Genomic DNA, 22378 nt, shown 5'->3' on the forward strand with positions numbered 1-22378 from the left:
CATTCCTAATAAAGCTTAATATTTAATGCCCTAAAGTAGTTGTAAACCCTTACATTTACTCAGTGAAGTGAATAGCCTCAGATTAAACATAGAGATGAAACAAGTCCTCCTTCATATGTTTTACTTGTATATCTGCAGTCTTCAGCTTTCTACATTCTTTAAAAAGTGAAGATTGTTAAAATTCTTTCTTCATCCTTCAGTAGTACACAGGGGTGGGTGAGGAGTCTGCACTTACACTGTGTGAGAGCTGATTGGAGGAGAAAGACACCTCCCTCCCCTCCACAGAGGCAGAGGATTAAAGGCACATGCAGAGCTGTATTCTAAGTGCACAAGCTCCCTGCTTATCTCCCTCTAAGCTCCCTCTCCGACAGAGATTTTAAACTCATGTTATCTCATGTGTTGGGAAAACTTCTTAGAAGTGACTCATGCTGATAACAGAGGAATGAAGCACTAGAGAGAAATGACTCTTAGAGCTTTGAAGATAGACAAGTAAACAGTAGAGATATATGTGCTTAGTTTAACCACTGCAAGATTTTACCCCCTTCCTGACCAGGGCCTATTTTGCGATTCGGCACTGCGTGACTTTAATGGACAATTGCACGGTCGTGCGAAGCTGTACCCAAATGAAATTGACGTCCTTTTTTTCCCACAAACAGAGCTTTATTTTGGTGGTATTTGATCACCTGTGCGATTTTTTGATCATGCGCTATAAACAAAAAAAGAGCGACAATTTTGCAAAAATAACAATATTTTTCACATTTTTTTATATGAAATTCCCCCCCAAAAAATGTAAAAATCAATTTTTTTTAACATTTTAGGCCAATTTGTTTTCTGCTACGTATGTTTGGTAAATTTTTGGTATTTTGATTGGTTTAGCAAAAGTTATTGCGTTTACTAAGGGAAAGATTTTGTCATTTTTGGTGTTTTTTTTTAAACGAGTAATGGCGATCTGCAATATTTTTTTGCTGGACTGCGACATTGCGGCGGACAGATCGGACCCTTGACTGACATTTTTGACACTTTTGGGGGTACCAGTGACATTACTACAGTAATCGGTGCTATACATATGCACTGTTACTGTAAAAATGACACTGGCAGGGAAGGGGCTAACTTTATTGGAGAAGGAGGGGTTAAGTGTGTCCCTAGGGGCGTGCTTATAACTGTGATTGGATGTCGCTAGTGATGTAAAAGCAGAGATCTACGGTCCTACATAGCAGGACCGTATGATCTCTGCTGTTACACAGGGGAGAAAGACATGCGGCTTTGTTTACATAAGCCGCCTGCCTTTCTCCTGGTGTAACCATCGATCGCGAGTGACCGGCGGTGCAGGTGTGGCATTCACTGCTAAACAGCTTCTGGGCATGCCCAGAAGCTGTGCAGGGATGCCGTGCCTGCACCGGAAGTGACGAGCGGGGCCGGTACAGTGCATTGTGGGACTCTGACGTCAAGGGAGAGGACAAGAAGAGGGACGCTGCGACTTCAGCTGCCCACACCTGAGATGGCAGCGCTGAATAAGAAATTTTCAAGGTAAGTATTTCTTCTTACAGGTAAGTGCGACCCGGGGCAGTTCAGAGGCTATCCATGATGGAATGTACTAGCCCTGACTGTCCCGGGGGTATTTTTAGCTCAAATTGACCCCCGAGGCCGGAACTCCGCTTTAAGTGCAAAAATACCTTATACATGGTGGAAGATGGGGTGTGGTGGTGTTCTTTGCATTGTCAAGTAATGCAATCGGAGATAGACCCTTGGTAGCCTACAATAGCATCCAATAGCCACAACCAACCACAGGCTTAGTCTAGAGCACATGTATGCTTTGCAACTTGGGATTGGGCTGTTATTTAACACCTCATAACCAATCACTGTTGCTTCAGAATACTCTAACAGCCCAGAAAGTGTCTTGTGCTAAATATACCGCTTTCTCCCAACGTCTATCTATTTCTGCTTTCTCTAACAGAGAGTGGAGTGTGGTACACTTGAAGATTTTATTATTTTTCTTTATATGCCTCAATCATTATTAGGGCTTGGATTGATTGATATTAGTTAGTGTTTGGTAAAGGTAGGGTTATAGGATAGAGTAAGGATTCAATTTAAGTCTAGCATTTAACATTAAAGTAAATAATACATATTTATTTTGGACAAAAAGGAAAATATGTTAAGAGTTGTATGATTATTTGCAACTTTTTTTAAGGAGAAATTGTTGATGCTTTTTAGGAGAAAGTATTTTATTTTTTAATTTTTACATTTTCTCAGTTTTTTTTTTTTTTTTTTTTTTTTTTTGTGAATAATTAACATAAACTAAAAGGTTTTTAAGTATGCTTGCAAAGGAAAGCCAAATCTGTCCCCAGAATTACAGTATAATTTTATGTAAATACTCAAGGCAGTTAAAAAGATATTAGCAGTTGATTCTACACACTGTAAATGGCAAATTTTGCTCTGATCACAAAAGCATGAAACGACTCCGGTCATAAAAAGGCCAAAAGCAGAGCTTCTCAAACCTTTCCCCAACAGTGCCTGTTTTGTGGATTCAAATCACACAAGAAAAAATGACCTAATGACTGTGAAAAGATGTAATCTACAGTCTTTAACTTTGGATTACCAACAGTTAACCTTTTTGCAGGTAACCTCACAAATGCCTCAAAGGATTTGGATCTTTTCAGATGTAGAGGAGTCTAGGAAATTGTAGATAGAAGACATTTTACTTTGATAAACTGGTAAAATTAGTGTGTTAAAGCCTGAGGTCCTACGTAAATCATTTAATTTATTTATATGAAAAAAAACTAGTGTAAAAATCGACTTTTAAACTTGGTACCAGTTTCTTGCAATCCCCTATACAGCGGCACTGAGACTCGGAGAGGGATTGGAAACTATGCACCAATCCCCTCACTATATAAGAGAGGTTTCCCAGGAGGCATTTGTCAGTATGTGTTGGAAGTAATTTAGGCAAATCTGACAGCCTATGTAGGGAGAATTAGTTGCCATGTGGTATTATACTGTGTTATATTGTGGTACATATCAGTGGATTGCAGTGTGGTGGATAAATTCTTGATTACCACCCCCTCCTACGTTCACAGTTCAGAGAACCAGCAATTGTTTTTAGGACTATTTTTTTGTGTGAGTCACTAATATTGCTAGTTTTAGTTTTCCATATGTGAATATGTAACCACTTATGCGTCAGAAGATTTACCCCCCACCCCTTCATGACCAAGCCATTTTTTACGATACGGCACGGTGGTACTTTAACTGAAATTTGCACGATTGTGCGACACTGTACCAAAATAAAATGTATTTATTTATAACATGTATGTTATCATTAATAACTGACACTTTTTTGGGAACCAGTGACACAAATACAGTGATCAGTGCCTAAAATTTGCACTGTCAGTGTACTAATGACACTGGCTGGGAAGGGGTTAACATCAGGGGTGATCAAAGGGTTAACTATGCGCCTAGTTGGTGCTTCAGTGTAGTGGGGGGAGGTGCTTTCACTAGTGGAAGGTATGAATTGGTGTTCCTGCTTTACATGCCTTCTGTACTGGCAGAACCGCAGTTTGCCTTGTTTACATAGGCAGATTACTACTCTGCCTGTGTACAGAACGATCAGCGGGTGTCGGTGGACATCAGGTCCGCGGTACCTGCTGATCAGTTCCCATTGTGTAAAATCACAGAGGGAGCGAGCTGGTAGCGGGGAGCACTCACGCCCAATACCCGGAAGTGCAGGATCATTTATATATACAAGATCTTGCGCAGCATCGCCGCCCTGTAACAGTAAATCTGTTATCGGTCAGTCAGCAACCAATACGGGAGCAGGAGGGTGTGGTTTTACTTTTAGTCTTAATTTCTTGGCCAAGCTTTTTTTCATGTTAAATTATATGATTTATTTGTTTTATTAAATTATTCTATTTCAAACTAACGTCACAGACATTATGCATGCTTCTTTATAATTTTTTAAATATCATTTTTTAATGTAGAGTAGGATTGTAGGAGTCACAATCAGGTTTGTATGTGTCTTTAGGTTAGAATTATTTGATAACACAATCACTAACTTGCTGGAGGAGAATGATCTTGGACAAATGTAAGAATTCCTTTTTTCAGATATTGAAGTGAGAAACATAGCACCTTGACCATGGAGGTAGGGGATATCAGGTAGGGATTAACAAAAGGCAGCAATGTTCCAGAAGCTGGAGCCTACAGTACAGTGGGCTCCAATCAGGGCCGCTGAATAGGGGGGACCACCAGTCCTCCTGTAGGGGGCCCAGGCACACAGGGGGTCCCCAACAGCACAGGGAACCTGTGCAGTCAGGCAGGAGGACAATTACAGAAGGAAGCCCTGCTTGGCTCTCTGCAGCAGCTGAAAGCCAATTTCTCCCCCTCCTGCCAACTTTCAGCTGCTGCAAGGAGAGACACAGACACAGGACATCGTTCCCGTAGTTGCTTCTCAAACACCGATTCCCCTCCCTGTTCTGCATGCTTCTGATCCCCCCCTCCCCGTATGCCCCCCTTTCACTGTGCTATCCCCCCCCCCCCCAGAGCACTGCAGGCTTCCCTGTCCTGTAAAAAAAATAACAATTTCTAAAAAAAATATATATATATTAAACATTGCAATTTTTTATTTTAAGAAAATTGTAAAAAAAAATAATAATTGTAAACATTTTCAACATTTAAAAAAAATTATAATTTTTTTTTAAATGTAAAAAACAATTAAAAAGTTCTAATTCACACAGGCTCTCTGTTATGTGTGCGTCCGCTAATAATGATTTTAGTGAAAATAATGTCTTGATATATTCGGGGGGGGGGGCTGCCAGGTAGGTTGTACGGGGGCCCCGTGATTTCTAACAGCAGCCCTGGCTCCAATGATGATGGTGTCTGACAGTGAGCTTTTTTTTTGGGGGGGGGGGGTTGATGATTGGGTTGGCTTGAGGTAGGTAGGGAGAGTAAATTATTTTTTTTTTTTTGGAGGGGGGAATTTTTGCCTGAATTCCAGTACTCTGTGCTGTGTACAGTAAAAAATACCCCTGATCTCTGTGTTCAACATACAGAGTACAAGGAGAGTGCAGCAGTCAGGATTATGTAACATACTTTGTAACAGGGGCGTAACTACAGGGGTTGCAGGGGTTGCAATTGCTACCGGGCCCCATGCTCCAGGGGGCCCGGTAGCAAACCAGTGGGTGAACTTCCAGGATATCAAAGGTCACACTTGCTACCGGGCCCTGGCATTGCACCACTGTGGGGAGGCCCCAAGATTGCAGGAAGGGGGCCCACTGCAGAACTTGTGAAAGGATCCTGCTGCGGGACCATAATGAAAGGCCATGCAACGAGAGTAAAGAGCCCCAGGATTAGTGGGAAGAGCCCCGGGCTTGAAGGGAAGGGCCCGCCGGCCAGGGGTCTGGGGGGCCCTTCATGGTTTCCTGCATTGGGGGCCCTGAAGGTTCTAGTTACGCCTCTGCTTTGTAATCTGCATTCTCCTGACCCCCATACTCACAAAACTGTTCTTTTTCATAGACACCCCCTTACTGTTGAACGTTACCTACTTTTGGCTGTTGCACTCTGTATGCTGGACTGTATATTACATACACACATACACATTACATACTGCACTGTACATTATATACTCCTGATCCTTACATGCCAAAAGTAAATATGTACGTCTGCCTAAAGTGTCCATTATCCCAACAGTCGCTTAATAGTAAGTAGGTTCTGATTATTTTAATTACATTATTCTTTAAAGCAGGTTTAGACAAAGTGTTATATCGATGTATTTTTTTCTGCGTGCAGAAAAGTATATGTAATGGAAGACTCAGTTCTCAAAAAACAATTGTTGCGGAGTTTCATATATGTCTGTGAAATTGTTATCTGTGGTAATTGTTATCTGTTAATAGTAGTTAAAAAGACCTTGTCACCAGATCAAGCTTTTTTATTTAGACATTTAAAAAAAAAAGAAAAGGAACTCAAAAACAGATACATACAGTATGTGCTATTTTTTCAGTTGCTTTTTTCCTTTATTCTGCAAAATAAATAGTAATGGGACACTTCTTGGAGTGTCAAATCCTGGTATCTTCTAGGGTCCCTCACAGTCATAGCTCATACTAACAGTGCTTGAGCACCTTGGTAATAGTATAATTAATCCTGGTGAAAGTCTCACTTGGGACACTTTAACACTGGTTCGCATCAAAACTGCTTGCAAAATGCCTGTGTGTTAATGGAGCATTTTTGATGTGCTTTTTGCAGCGTTTGCGAGGCATTTTTAACCACTTAAGCCCCGGAAGATTTTACCCCCTTCCTGACCAGGGCCTATTTTGCGATTCGGCACTGCATGACTTTAACGGACAATTGCGCGGTCGTGCGACGCTGTACCTAAACAAATTTGGCGTCCTTTTTTCCCACAAACAGAGCTTTCTTTTGGTGGTATTTGATCACCTGCGCGATTTTTTGATCATGCGCTATAAACAAAAAAAGAGCGTCGATTTTGCAAAAATAACAATATTTTTCACATTTTTTTATATGAAATTCCCCCAAAAAAATGTAAAAATCTAAATTTTTTAACATTTTAGGCCAATTTTTTTTTTAACCATATGTTTGGTAAAAAAAATTGCAAAAAGCGTATTTTGATTGGTTTGCGCAAAAGCTATTGCGTTTACTAACAAAGGAAAGATTTTTGTTGCTTTTTTTTTAACGCATAATGGCGGCGATCTGCGATTTTTTTTTGCGGGATTGCAACATTGGGGTGAACAGATCGGACCCTTGACTGACATTTTTGTCACTTTTGGGGTTACCAGTGACATTACTACAGTAATCAGTGCTATACATATGCACTGTTAATGTAAAAATGACACTGGCAGTGAAGGAGTTAACTGTATTGGAGAGGGAGAGGTTAAGTGTGTCAAAAACTGCACCAAAAACACTCAGCATGTGCGTTTTTTAGATATTTTAGAGGCCATTTTGATGCGGTTCCAATTATTTTTAATGATGAGGAGCGTTTTTGGTGCATTTTGTTTTAACTCCCCAAAAATGCGGCAAGCGTGGTTTTTTACACTGCAACGGATGCGTGCTGCCCCAGTGTGAACACATACATAGAACCTTAATTAATGCATTTTTTTTTTTTTTTTTTTTTTTAGCTTTTCATGTGCTTTTTTTTTTTTTTTTAACGAAAAAGCACTTGAAAAACTTCTCATTGTGAAACAGTCTAAAGGTGTCAAGGCCACAGTATAAAAAAAAAACGTAATTCATTCATTTATACTATCAGCAAGCAGCTCCTGCTTTTAGCCTCTGCACTATTATTACCAGAATGTGGCTGCAATCCCTATCTCAGGTATGATTCAGCTCCTCTGCTTCTCTGCTTGAATACAGCTCTGGAGAGGCTCCCTGCCAAGTTGCACACTGATAATGATAATGTAGAGATTGAACATAGGAGCTACCTACTAACAGAATGAATGAATGAAAGAATGAATGAACAGACCAACAAACAAATGGCTCTGAGGCTGTTAGGCTGCAGATGAAAACACTTGTGTTCATTCATACTATTAGCAAGTGGCTCAAGCATGGTTTAACCACTTGCCGACCAGTCACTGGGACTGTACTGCGGCAAAGTGGCTCGATTCCGTCCAGCGACGTAGACCTACGTCGCTGGACTCCTTCCCTTGTGGGCGGCGATCGCGCGCCGCCGGAGACTTGCTTCCGCTGTTTTCAGTCACAGCGGGAGTCGGGCCAGGGGAGGAGCGGCGGCGATCGTCGCCGCTCTTCCCCGATTGTCGGGGAATCGAGTCTGGGGATCCGCACGCTTGTGGAAAAAGAACGGGCAGATCTCCTAAGTGACAAACATTGACAGATTGCAGGGTTCAGCATAGCTGAACATGCGATCTGTCCCTGTGTCACTCAGTCACCTCCCCCCACACACGTTAGTAAGCGCCAGGCATACATTAACCCCTCCCTCTCCAATAAAATTAACCCCTTCCCTGCCAGTGTCATTTTTTACAGTAACAGTGCATATTTATAGCACTGATTACTGTTGAAATGTCACTGGTACCCCCAAAAGTGTCAAAAATGTCAGTCAAGGGTCCGATCTGTCCGCCGCAATGTCGCAGTCCCGCAAAAAAAAAATCGCAGATCGCCGTCATTACTCGTTAAAAAAAAAAACACCAAAAATGACAGAAATCTTTCCCTTAGTTAGTAAACGCAATAACTTTTGCACAAACCAATCAAAATACGCTTATTGTGATTTTTTTTACCAAACATAGGTAGCAGAAAACAAATTGGCCAAAAATTTAAAAAAAATTAGATTTTTACATTTTTTTTTGGGGGGGGGGGGATTTCATATAAAAAAATGTGAAAAATATTGTTATTTTTTCAAAATTTACGCTCTTTTTTTGTTTATAGCGCAAAAAGTAAAAATCGCACAGGTGATCAAATACCACCAAAAGAAAGCTCTGTTTGTGGGAAAAAAAGGACGTACATTTCGTTTGGGTACGGCGTCGCAATTGTCAGTTAAAGTTGCACAGTGCCGAATCGCAAAAAGTGGCCTGGACGTAAGACAGCAAAATCCTCCGGTGGTAAAGTGGTTAAACACTGTCAGCATGTTCAATGGAAGCAACTGGGGGGGGGGGGGTGGAAAATAGTAGGATCTGAAATTCCCAGAAGTGTCAGATTTCTGTGCATTTAACAAATAAAATAAAAATCTACTAATTAAAAAATATCACACGTGCATCTTATATGCTTCGCGTTTTAATAAAAGCATTTAAATGAAAAAGCTCAAACTGGTGACAGGGTTTCTTTAAAGTTGGTGGACATAAATACTGTGTCATATGTGTGCTGTGTATACAGAATCCCATTTAACTATACACTTTTAAGCAAATCCCACTGTCAGCCAGTATGGCCACAAAGACCATTTGGCGCAGCACGATGAACCCAGCATCTTACTTTAACTTGAAGTGCTCTTGGGTTCCCCAAGTCTTTCACTATCCTAGAATCACCCCTTCTTTCTCTATAGAATCTCAATTAAGCATAGGGGTTTTCAACATCTTAATTTACCTACTTGTGTTTATCTTCATAAAGCATGATTTGTTGGTGGGAGCTGAGGATTTGGGAAATACCACTAAAGTTTATTAATGTTATTTTAAAACTGTTCCTTATTTCCACCGCAGAACATTCTCTGGATATTCTCTGTTTAGTTTTCAAAACTTGGATGTCTAAAATGTAGAATGAAATAGCCAGAAAAAAAATAAATGTCTCAATGGAAAAGGTCAAACATTGTTTCTTTTCTGGTGACCTTGCTCTGGTATTATACTGTTGGGTTCCACTATTAAGAAAAGGGCAACATCAGACTCTTCACACTCAATATGTTCCATCTGTCATAATGATTACAAGTGCACTGACCAGGACTGAGCTCAGAGAATTGACTCTCACAGTGAACATGGCATCTGAGCTTCTAACACAGACCCCCTGAGGTTTCAACAGCCTTTAAGGAAGCGTTCAGAACATAAAGGGCAGCACCTACCAGACACACCACCATATGTGGTCCTATTTCCTCTTCCAACTGCAGGCCATGGTTTTCCGTCTGCCTTCAGTCCCATCAGTCCTGAGACTGTATTAGTTGCAGTAACACCATCTGCACCACCTGTAATGCAGAATATTCATTAACTCATTGTTACTATATAGGTAGTAGAGGCTTGCCTCTTCTATACTATTTGTATTTTTATACCACTGTGGGTACCCTTATGGGGTTATTTTATTAAAGAGGTAGGGACTGTATACTTATCAAACAATGTTCATTTTAAAAGTTTTTGCTCACTGAGCGTAATGAATAAGATGAAGGTGTGATCACTTCAATGTGCCAGTTACAAGTGAAATCCGATTTTTAAAATGTTATTAGTCTGACAGTACTATACATTACAGCCTGATTGGCTGGCGCTGCCCCTCCTCCTTCTCCTTATTTTTCAGGGAATTACAAGAAGCTAAATCAATGACAGATGTGTGAGCTGTCTTAGTAGAATTTAAGTCACTTTAGAAAAGGTTCCTGTACTACTTTAAGGTGACTTCTATGAGACTTGTGCCCATAGACTTTAATAGAAGTCGTCTCCAAGTCGGATCCTTATCTACATTGATGTGATTTGGACCTGACATTACAGGAAGATTACCCAAGCATTCCCAATAGTCACTACTAAGGTCGCATCAAAGTAGTACTCAAGTCACCAGCAAGTCACCTGGCATATTCCCGACTTTTAGGTCGCAGTAGTTTGAACCAAGCCTTAGGGGCATATTTATAAATATAGACATTTGGCGCACATTATCTACAGGTTACTCTGCCAGGTGTATACATTTTAAATGATCGTGATTGATTCTCCATGAGAGAATATCTGGTGAAATTCTTTGATTTATAAATAGACCCCTTAGTGTTCTGCTTTACATTACAACATAAAAATATCATCACTGTGGCCATGTTAAACAATTCTCTACAATTTCCAGGCAAAATGGTGTTGAGAAGTGAAACTTAATGCAGATTATATACAGTTTATGCACTGTTCCTGGGAAAGAGCCACTGGTTTACAAAAATAAGTGCATAAATGGCTGATTTCACAGTAATTCCACTTTTGTTGAGAGAAAAAAAAAAAACAATCCTACCTGGGTGATCAATGTACATTTCAAGAATTTGAACAACTGTTGCAGATTCATATTTGTTTCTGCTCTGAAGGAATGGCTCTTTGCACAAGACCAAGTCTTGTGCAGGACATATTCTGAATGGGGTTGACTTTTATATGTTTGATCATCTGATGCACTAGCATGGCTCTAATGAGGAGAGTGGCAGAACTTGCATTCCTTTAGAAGGGAGTAAGCATTTAGAGAAATCTCACCAAAAATGAAACTTATGTTGCAGAAGATGCCTAAAACCTGACTTGTGTCCTACTGAAGATGTCTGGGAAAGTCAGGGAGCCAATCGCACAAGCAGAAAATGACATCTCAAGGGGAGTTCTGTACACCAAATGTGTGTGGAACGCGTCCAGGTTTCCATGTGGAATTTAACAGCGCTGCAGATTGAGGAGGAAGTATTTTCAATAACAATTGCATTTGCAATGTTTTTTTTTTTTTCCATGAAAGTGGAATCACCTTTTATTACCTTAGTAATGGTAACATCTAAACATAAAAAAAAAACAGATCTTCAATGTTTCAGCTTGCTCCATAGCTGTGATCTTGCCTTGAGCTGAACATACTTGTTTTAAAGTAAATCTGCATGTTTGCTCTTGCAGGACAAATTAACAGGTTCACTTTAATTCCAGCACCCCCTATTTCACATACACTATATTGTCAAAAAGTATTGGGACTCTTGCCCTTACACACACATGAACTTTAATGGCATCCCAGTCTTATATTGAGTTGGCCCACTCTTTGCAACCATAACAGCTTCAACTCTTCTAGGAAGGCTATCCACAAGGTTTCGGAGTGAGTTTATGGGAATGTTTGACCATTCTTTCAGAAGCGCATTTGTGAGGTCAAGCACTGCTGTTGAACGAAAAAAACTGACTCGCAGTCTCCTCTCTAAGTCTTCCAAAGGTGTTCTATTGGGTTGAGGTCAGGACACCCCCAAACTCTCTCATCCTTGTATTTATTGACCTTGCTTTGTGCACAGGTCCAAATCATTTGGTGGAGGGGGGATTATGGTGTGGAGTTGTTTTTCAGGGGTTGGGCTTGGCCCCTTAGTTCCAGTGAAGGGAACTCTTAAGATGTCAGCATTCCAAGATATTTTGGACAATGTCTTGCTCCCAAATTTCTGGGAACAACTTAGGGATGGCCCCTTTTTGTTCCAACATGACCGCGTACCAATTCACAAAGCAAGGTCTATAAAGACATGGATGAGCGAGTTTGGGGTGGAGGAACTTACCTGGCCTGACCTCAACCCAACAGAATACCTTTGGGATTATTGAGAGTGTAAACTGCGAGCCAGGCCTTCTTGTCCAATATCAGTGCCTGACCTCACAAATGCACTTCTGGAAGAACGGTCAAACATTCCCATAGACAAACTCCTAAACCTGTGGATTGCCTTCCCAAAAGAGTTGAAGCAATTATAGCTGAAAAGGTTGGGCCAACAAAATATTGAACCCTACAGATTAAGACTGGGATGCCATTAAAGTTCATGTGCGTGTAAAGGCAGTCGTCACAATATTTTTAACAATATAGTGTATTTGCTTTCTTTTGTTTTTCTGTCATTCTGTATATTGACTAAGCCATTTATAACCCTGCTCCCATCCTGTCTCCACAATGCTGGATGCCTCAGTGGGCAATCACCAAACACCAGTGCCCTCAAGTAGGAGGAAGGAGAGTAATGCCTCGTACACACGCAACGATTATCGGCCGACCGATCATCCGACTTTTGTCCAGAGTTGTGTTTTGTTGGTTGGAATGTGCCTGGACTGCACACAAATTTTCTCGGCCAACAAAATTCTACTTCAGAAGTGATGTCATGTGCTGGTTTACTTTCCGTGTGTTTTTTCTTCTCTGAGCATGCCCAGTCTTGCTCATCAGATTTTTGTCTGCCGAAATCTGTACTGACTGACGGAAAATCGGCCGTTGTGTTGACGGCCAACAAAAATTTTATAGCCTGCACACCAGATTTTATTCGGCCGAAAAGTCGGAGTCGGTTGTCGAAAGCATCATACTAACAAGCCGAAAATCGGCCGATCGGACGTTGGTCAAAAATTCCTGGCCAATAATCGATGCGTGTGTACAAGGCATTAGTCATATGCGCATCAGCATGGATGGGGAAGTCATGGGCACAGCAGTTTTTTATAAAAGCAGTCTTCAACACCAATAAAACTTTAAGGTTTCTACAGGTAGTTACATATACCTTGCAGAGTGCTCCTGGAAGGGAAAAGACAGGGCAATATTATGCATATAAAGCTTTGGCCCTCCCATTTCCCACTTTACTATTGCTCCAATACATGATAGCCTCACTGTTTGATAATAAAGTTTGAAAGATGGGAGTAAGCAAAGCTAACCATACACGGCTCAAATTTCAACTGATTTCTGCAAAATAGGCCCAAATTTGAGCTGTGGGTGGCAGCACCGCCTGACTTAAAAAATTTAATTTATTTTTCAACTTTTTTCGAGGGAGTCAGGTGGACAATTTCTGCATCCATCCCTGGTGTGGAATGTATTGTAATTTGATTTATTACACAGACCAATGTAAAATACAGTTTGCTGCACTCAAACACATATCAAAATAAAAATAAAGCTATGAGTTCTAAATGGTTATAAATGTACTCTAACACAATAAATCAATCTGTCAAACCCAAATCATTAAAAGTAAAAGTATCAATAGGTTTATTTTAAATAAAAAGGACAACAGATTAGTAGAAATATATAATCCTGGCGAGGCTTTGAAATCACGCTACTTTAGCATGATTTCAAACCGCACATCAGTGCAATTTGCGCTGCCGATTTCATTGTGGCTTGTGACTTCATTTAACAGAAGTAATGAAATTGGTAAAAAGTAGTGCAGGAACCTCATAATATGATATAAATGGTTCAATTATGCAATTTGGAACTGTCAAATTGCATGGCAAGTTGCACCGCGCAAAATAGCAGTAGTATGTAATTAAAAAAAAAAAAAATATTAACAAATTATGATTGTTAATAATAGAACAGAGAAAAGCAAAAATATTTTCTTCCCATTATCCAGCAGTATTGTGATAATTAGACTCGAAACTGGTAAGTGACACATCTTCTGCATGGTGACATTATTTCCATCTCACCTTCTTGAGCAGCCATTGCAATCTGTACAACATCTGTGACATTAGGGGTCAGCTTGGCAAAGAAAGGAATTCTGACAGCTTGTCTAACCCAGCGGCAGATGTTGCGCACCAGTTCTGGATCCTGTTCAAATAGGTCAGATATAAAAAAAAGAAAAATTGGTAATTTGTCTAATCTAATGAAAACATGGAGCAATGAAGGAAAAAAATTCCATTAACAGAGCTATTCTTGTAGCGCAGTGAAATCAATAATTGAACTGAACTCATTGTAACAAGCAGTGCGTATGTATTGTAGTGCTGTAATGTAATATAGTTCTTAAGAAATAACTAAATGAATACAAAAGTAATTAACACAGGAGGAGTAAATAGGACAACATAGCACCGCAAAATGTAACATTTAACATATACGATTTGTTATTAAATTTCTATTTTACAAATAATTCAACTCATGCATATGATATAGAAATGGGGGCACGTGAAAAATAAAGTAAATTGCAACGTTGCAAGTTTTGTAACAGTTCCAATCAATCTTTTGTTCAGTGGCTCGGATACAGTAAACTGAAATGTTATTGGTTATTATGAAGAATTGCAGCCTGCAGTTAACTAATGTTCTTTGGATTATTTAACTTAATAAACCTAGACTTGCACAGGAATAAAAATCATACTGACATTGGAGAGATTTAAATTAATAGAATAGCAACAGCTATTTCGGCTGTATTTATCCTGTATGGAACAGGAGTACAGTTCGTGCTGCACTCCTGTGACCCATTTTCAGCCAAAAATGGGCTAAAGCCATTGTCAGCTGACTTCACATTGTGGTCTGCCGGATCAGATCTACCCAGATGCCTGGGCCGGCAGCTGGCTCAGCCTCTAAGCAACCCGCTGAATACCTGAGCCAGTACCTCTCACCCCCTCCACATCTTAGTGCTCCAGTGAGTGCTGGAGGGGCGGGGAAGAGCGGGTGACTGCTCTGAGGGGCGTTATCCCCTCAGAGCAGAGGGGAGAACTGAGCAATCAGCAGGCCTTGATCACTCAGTTCTCACTGCAGTGCCGACGGAGGACAGATGCAACATTGAATCAATGCTGCATCCAACTGGGCGAGTATAAATATTTGTTTTTTTAAAGTCCATACTTCTCTTTTAAAAGGCTACATCTCCAAAAGTATTGGATACCCAAAGTGTTGTTCTAAAGCTCAATATTTAAAATAAATGGTACTTTTAACTACATAAAAAATAAAATCTCTCTGGGTTTGCTTGTGCTGCCCTTCTAGAACTCTTATACTTGGAACTCGCGATGGCTTCTAGAACTGAAACATGACTACAATATACAAATACAGGTGCGTCTCATAAAATTAGAATATCATCAAAAAGTTGATCTATTTCAGTACATTAATTCAAAAAGTAAAACTCATATATTTTATATAGATGTGTTACACGGAGTGATATATTTCAAGCATTTATTTCTTTTATGTTGATGATTATGGATTACAGCTAGTGAAAACACAAAATTCAGTATCTCAGAAAGGTAAAATATTGTATAAGACCAATAAAAAAAAAGGATTTTTAATACAGAAATGTTAACTTACTGAGAAGTATGTCCATGTACACTATAGTATGCACCCCATACTTGGTCGGGGCTCCTTTTGCATGAATTACTGCATCAATGCAGCGTGGCATGGAGGCGATCAGTCTGTGACACTGCTGAGGTGTTTTATATATATATCTTTATGGACTTCATTTCACAATTAGTTATGTACATATATAACTTTTGTCACTTGTTTTATGCTGCACTGCACTTTATTTATGTTTTGAGGTGTTATGGAAGCCCAGGTTGCTTTGATAATGGCTTTCAGCTCATCTGCATTGTTGGGTTTGGTGTCTCTTATCTTCTTCTTGACAATACCGCACAGCTTCTCTATGGGGTTTAGGTCAGACAAGTTTGCTGGCCAATCAAGCACAGTGATAACATGATCATTAAACCAGGTATTAGTACTTTTGGCAGTGTGGGCAGATGCCAAGTCCTGCTGGAAAATGAAATCAGCATTTCCATAAAACTGGTCAGCAGAGGGAAGCAAAAAGTGTTCTAGAATTTCCTGGTAGATGATTACGCTGACTTTGAACCAACAGTGAACCAACACCAGATGGCATGGCTCCCCAAATCATCACTGACTGTGGAAAAGTTTGCATTTCATTTGGAAATCAAGGTCCCAGAGTCTGGAGGAAAGGAGGAGAGGCACAGAATCCAAGCTGCATGAGGTGCAGTGTGAAGTTTCCACAGTCAGTAAATCACTGTGTTTTATCAAGTCCAAAATCAGTGCATCCCTCTACCAGGAGATTCTAGAGCACTTCATGCTTATGTAATATTCTAATGTTCTGAGATACTGAATTTTGGGTTTTCGCAAGCTGTAAGCCATAATCATCAAAATTAAAAAGAAATTTATGCATGAAATATATCACTCTGCGTGTAACCCATCTATATAAAATATATGAGTTTCACTTTTTGAAGTGAATTACTGAAAGCAATTAACTTTTTGATGATATTCAAATTTTATAAGATGCATCTGTATACTTTATTTGACCTCTAGAGCTTCAGTGCTCAGCTTTAAGTTCAACAAGAGCAGTAGACAAAATTATGAGGTGGGACCCAATAGTATTTACAAGGGAAGATGAAGAATGTTTTTAGAGATCTTTTTAATAGGAAAGATAAGGTCAATGGTAAATTAATAAAGACCTAAAGTAAAATAAAGTAAAAGTAAATAAAGTAGGCAAATAACACAGAAGGCTTTATTCAATAAAGCTATGCAAATTGCAAACAAGGTAACCCACAGCAACTACATTTCTTTGTAGTGAAGATACATTTTTGAGAAGAAAACAAAGAAGAAAAATCTAATTAGTGGTTACTGAATTCTGCTGCTTGCTTTATTGAACGTATCTGAAAACCTGACTGTTCAATATTATTTTAGGCATTATTTTAGAGGCTACAGTCTCTACCAGTCAAAAAACAGGAATTCACGAACTGATATGTTTTGGATGTTTCATTAGCAGCAGTGCAGCAATTTTCTCAAAATGTAGAGATCTGAAATAATAACTCATTACAGGCCAGTGGCATAGCAACAAGGAGAGCAAGAGTAGTAGTCACAGCTAGGTCCATAATCTCTGGTGACCCAACTCTAATAAATGCTTGTTTCTATCTCTGTTGTTCTATCGGTGGAATCAACAGCAAGGTGTCTCTGTTAGAAAATACATTCAAAGAAGGTATTGTGCAGATATGCCATAGGGTTCTGGGACAGTTTGATGAATATGGTCCAGAGGAGTTGATATCACACAAATATGCAGGGTCTTCACAAGCAAAGACGTGATTGCCTGTATACTAAACATAATTTGGCCTGTATACTGAACATAATTTGTATACTCTAGTAGATTCTATCATGATTGCAAACATTGTTGTCATCTATAACCTGTCGATTTTAAAACAGGTTATATTTCAATTTAGCAAAACCTCTAGTCAACGTTCTATTCCTGGCAATACCCACCAACATTCCGTCTAAGACAGACCCTCATCAATGCAGATGAAACAGGGGTTGAGTTTTGGGAAATGCTGTAACTATTCCTCGTAATAAGCTCAGAACACAGACATGCTGTCCAGATGGACAATGATGCACAGTTATCTAGAGGTTGCTCAGCTATAATCTTAGAAGTCGTACAGTTGAGCATGCATGAAACTTGTCAACTAATCAACAAAAAAGATGATCTTCCAAAGAGTGCAACTAAATGCAATTCAGGAGCCTGGCATTTGAATTTTGCAGCTGTCATACATATCCCATGTGTGGCCAGCTGGTGTTGGCAGAAGTGTCGGTACAGACAAAGGATTAGAGCACAGGGGACAGTGAGATTGGCAGTTACATGAAAGCAACATGATGAAGAAAGTGGTTTAATTCATTAGGTTTGCTGCAACCATGCTGTTCTTTGAAAATATTTAATACACGTCTATGAGTGACAGTTTTTTTTTAAAGACTAAATTCATTGCATCATATTTTTAAACCTGACAAACTAAATAAAGACTTAACTTAATAAGTATTCTGAGCACCAATTTTGAAAGTGTACTATTGGTGGTTCACATTGTGGGCCTGATTTATTAAAGTGTAAGTGAGGTGAACTGAAATGCAATAAAGTGATCCTGGGTCTATACAAAGTAAGATAAAGTGTACCATTTTCACTTTAATCACCCAAGCAAAAGAAGAAGAGTTTGATTTTTATTGTTATTCAAACTCCCCTGCACATGGTTAGATGTTTGAGTAATAGAGGTGCATTTCCCCCTTCAGCAAATCGGACTCTTTTGGCTTATCTCAGGGACAAAAATAGACAGGTCACATTATAGTGAGATTTCACTTTCATTAATAGAAAAAATAAAATTGTTTCAGAGTTAATTGTAAGGGGCGGTCTTTGCAAATTTGTATCAACTTGTGTTTTGGAGTTAATGAGATATCCCACAAGGGAGTGCATCTAAGCCAAAACTGTTTTTCTTTACTCTGGCTAGTATGAGGAAGGGTTAGCAACCATGTCATGTTTGCATTGCGGTATGTCGCTGCTGGAGAAAAAAAATCCTTCTCTGTTTGCCCTAGTAATCATTGTCACGGGAAAATACAGGAAAATTCCAAAATTTGCATTATCACTGGAACAGAGATCGAAGGGAGGTTTTCCAATGGAGACAATTAGCTAAGACAAGATTGCTCTTACTTTTATTTCACTTCATGTTGTGTTTATGAGATAGGACGTGAAGTTAAAAGATTCTTAATGCAACACATATAGCAAAAAAAAAAAAAAGTCTTACAAAGACTTTACCCTTTCCTACTTAAAGAGGAGCTCAAGTCATATCAATGTTTATTAAAAGTCAGCAGCTACAAAAACTTTAGCTGCTGAATTTTGATAAACAGACACTTGCCTGTCCCAGGATCGAGGGATGTGCTCATCTGAGCCATTCCTTCAATCGGTCTCCTGTTTAACTAATTTCTCCAAGCTCCTGTAGAGAGAGCAATGATCTGTCACTCTAAAGGGCCATGGGTAGAACTAGACAAAGCAATCCACTGCCAGAGCTATCAACAGTGTCAACTCTTTTGTGATTCTACTGCAAACAAATGAGTGTTGTCACTAGAGATGGGCCAAACCCCCCCCCCCCACTTGGTTCCCAGCAAAACTTCCGAACAGGGGAAAAGTTTTGCCCTCAACATTGAAGTCTGGGAGCCAAACAAGAGAAATCAAAAGTCTCCTATTTGATGACATATATGCAAGTAATTAGGCATAAAAGGGGTATGGGGGTCTGGGTACTGCCCTGGGGGACAGGTATCAATCAAAAAAATGTGAAAAGGATTGTTTTTAAAGGAGCAATGGTTTTAATGATGCTTTAAACGAAACAATAAAAATGAAAAATTCCTTTAAATCTAGTGCCTGGAGGGTACCCTTTTCCTGGCCTCCTAGGTTGCGTGCCTTATCTGAGCATGCATCCTGGCAGGCAGGCCAGGAAAAGGGGGTTAGGGGCTAGGGAACACCCCCTTCCTGAACCATACCAGGCAACATGCCCTCAACATGGGGGGTGAGTGTTTTGGAGCAGGGGGCTTTGCCACATGTTGATGGGAACAACTATCTCTTCCCCACAACCCTGGGCTGTGGTTGTGGGGGTCTGCGTTAACAAGGGGGCCCTCAGATCCTGGCCCCCCATGTGAATGAGTATGGGATACACTGTGCCTCTACCCATTCACAAAAAAAAGTACAGTACACAAGTTTTTGCCAATTCCTTTATTAAAAAAAAAAACAATGTTCCCCAATGTAGATCCAATGCCCACTGTCACTACCGAACCCAAAAATAGAAAATTAATTTGATCTGCCATCAATGAGGGCTGACTTCCTACTGTAGGCTCTGCCGTTTGGCAGTTCTTTTATAGGCAAGAGGCAGAGCCACCTGGCGAAATCATCTGGTGGCCCTGCCCCCTTGTGATGTCACTAACCCAGCAGGCACTGGTCGATGACGTCAAAAGGGGACGGGTCACAGTTTTTTTAATCTTTTTTTGGGGTCTGGCAGTGGTGTTGGGCAGCAGATTCACATCAGGGGACCTTGTTATTTTTTTTAATAAATGAAGTGTCAAAAACCTGTCTACTTTTTTTATTTACTTTTGACACTTTTTTTGGTGAATGGGTAGGGGTAAAATCTACCCCATACTCATTCACATGGGGGGGGCAGGATATGGGAGCCCTTTTGTTAAAGGGGGCTTCCAGATTCCGATAGGCCCCCTGCCCACAGACCCCATAAACACAGCCCAGAGTTGTGGGGAAGAGACCCTTGTCCCATTCAACAAGGTTCTTTGAGGTGGGGAGGAAGAGCCCCCCTGCTCCAAAGCACCCACCCCCTATTATAAGGGTATGTGGCCTGGTATTGTTCAGGAGAAGGGGGACTTGCTCGTCCCCCCTTTCCCAAAGCTTTTCCCAATCAGGGCTTAGAATGCACTGTGAAGCAGCAGTGGGCGAACAGGCGATATTCGGGCCAAACTTTTGCTTGGCCGAACTGTTCACCAAGCTTTAGTTGTCACCTATCCAATGGTTTTAGTGACATATTCAACAGGTATTTACAAAATGTTCCAGAGAGTACTTACAAAAACATAAGGCCCTGTCCTAATATAATAAAGCCTAGATCACATATTTGTTTTTTGGGTTTTTTTGACCATAGTTCCAAGTATACCTTTCACAAGAAAAAATTGAAATCCTCAAGTGTGGGCCTCCTCTAAAAATGCTAGTGGTCTGATCTTAATACTTCTGAGTTATGAAGCGGAATAATAATGCACCCAATGAACATGTTAGAAAAGTCAGAATGTATTGCTTTTCCTCCTAAAGCACACGCCCACATTGTGATCAGCATGGGAGAGGGCTATTTCAAAGACCTTGACAATGGGAAATTTATAATGTACTTAGTCTACCTACTTGATCTACCAAGCTTGTGGCAATAAAGGGGTGGTGTCATCAGCTACAAAATATGAAAATGACTGAAGCAACTGGTGATTTCACATTTCTATATAATATTAGCAATTTGAACAGCATATACTGTATAGTAACAGCCATTATCTTCCAGCGAAAAGCTGAAAATTTCTTAGTCTGACTTTGCTGAAAAATACTTAGATTGCCCTGGTTTTACTTTTTTTTTAAAACAACCCTAAAACCATAATCAAGTACAGCTGGAAATACCTGACTTCACTACTTGTCTAAAAAAAAGGCCCTGCTCTAAAATAACTTGCTTAGGTGCATCATCTGAAGGGCAAAAAATCCTTACAAATTAACACCTAATGCTTGAATCAGTTTATACAAATGAAAATGGTCTAATTTTAACAGGAAATTTTATGTGATATTCAGTTGCCTTAATAAAAATATGTTAGCTGTAATAGAAAACAGCCAGCAGTATACACAAAATACAAGATAATACAGAATATATCTGGACATGTATGATTTTTAGAGTTTTAGTGTCTTAAAGCAAAAAAATAAATCTTTATTAACGTAATACCCAAGAACATTAGTGTAACTTCAGTGTTTTTGTTCATAAATGAGAAACTATTTTGTCCTTCACTTAACACAGTTTGGTCCATAAAAGCAACGCTTTCCTGAACTGTAAAAAATTGGTATATACAATGATTAAACAATATTTCAAGTCTTTAGGTCACACTGAGGTTACCAGCTAGAGGGCATAAGGGTTTGATTAGGTTTGTGTCATACATAAAAAATTTTAAACGGGGGCATATAACTTCTTTAATATATGAGAAGAACAGTTACAGATAGCGCACTTCAGTAGTCACGTGGGAAAACTCTTGGACCCATTACTGTAATAAATAGATACAAAATAACAGGTAAGAAATCATGCTCACCCACAGGCAACTGCAATTTAAAAACACTAAAGTCTCCTTATTGTCTACTATTTCACATCATGTTTTCAGCAGGTGTTATATAGAAAATACATATTTCTTGAAGTTTTTTTTTTGTGAAAAATAAAAAGATATTGTAAAATGGTTTTCAAAAGCATTTTAAAATGAATGTATTCCCTTCTGAACAGCTTTAGTATTTGCATGAATTTGTGTGTATTTTATATATATATATATATATATATATATATATATAGATATATATATATATATATATATATATATATATAGTGTGTTTAGATACGCAGTATCTCAACATATATGGTAGCGATCGAATTATACTATCTTTGTTTATGTATATAATTAGTTGTTTTAAAAGAAGCTTGAAGCAAATCTAAACCATAACTGGATGACATCCAATTTGCTAATGCACTTGCCTTTTTTTTCATAAAATGTTTTTCCTCCTATTTGTTAATTTTTTTTTTTAACTTAGTGCTGTTGGATATTATCATCTTCTATCAGCCATTTTCTATGTGCCCTTGCCCCAGAGTTGTCTGTTAATCATTGTTCTTGACAGGTTTCCTGAGTGCAACAACAGTGGACCATACCTGCACAATAGTAGTTTCCACCAGGAGGCCATGTGAGAGTATGACAAGGAGGAGGTACATATGGGAGTCAGTTGCCCCCAAATAAACACTAGGTGCCTGAACAAGAACCTTCATGGCAAGAGCAGCAGGTAATAATTTGATGA

At 39.5% G+C, this 22378-nt stretch overlaps 1 protein-coding gene across 1 annotated transcript in view; it reads right to left on the bottom strand.

Annotated features, from left to right (window-relative positions):
- DPYD (dihydropyrimidine dehydrogenase) overlaps positions 1-22378 on the bottom strand; it is a 1764026-nt gene that overhangs the window by 375496 nt on the left and 1366152 nt on the right. The window contains exons 17-18 of the mRNA XM_082264968.1: positions 13737-13857; positions 9488-9607 (exon numbers count right to left, since the gene is read on the bottom strand). Coding sequence (XP_082121094.1) covers positions 9488-9607; positions 13737-13857 — 241 coding nt within the window. The remainder of the gene's footprint in view (positions 1-9487; positions 9608-13736; positions 13858-22378) is intronic.

The sequence above is a fragment of the Pelophylax lessonae genome (genome assembly GCF_965119305.1).
Source record: "Pelophylax lessonae genome assembly, chromosome: 8".
Taxonomy (NCBI): Eukaryota; Metazoa; Chordata; class Amphibia; order Anura; family Ranidae; genus Pelophylax; species Pelophylax lessonae.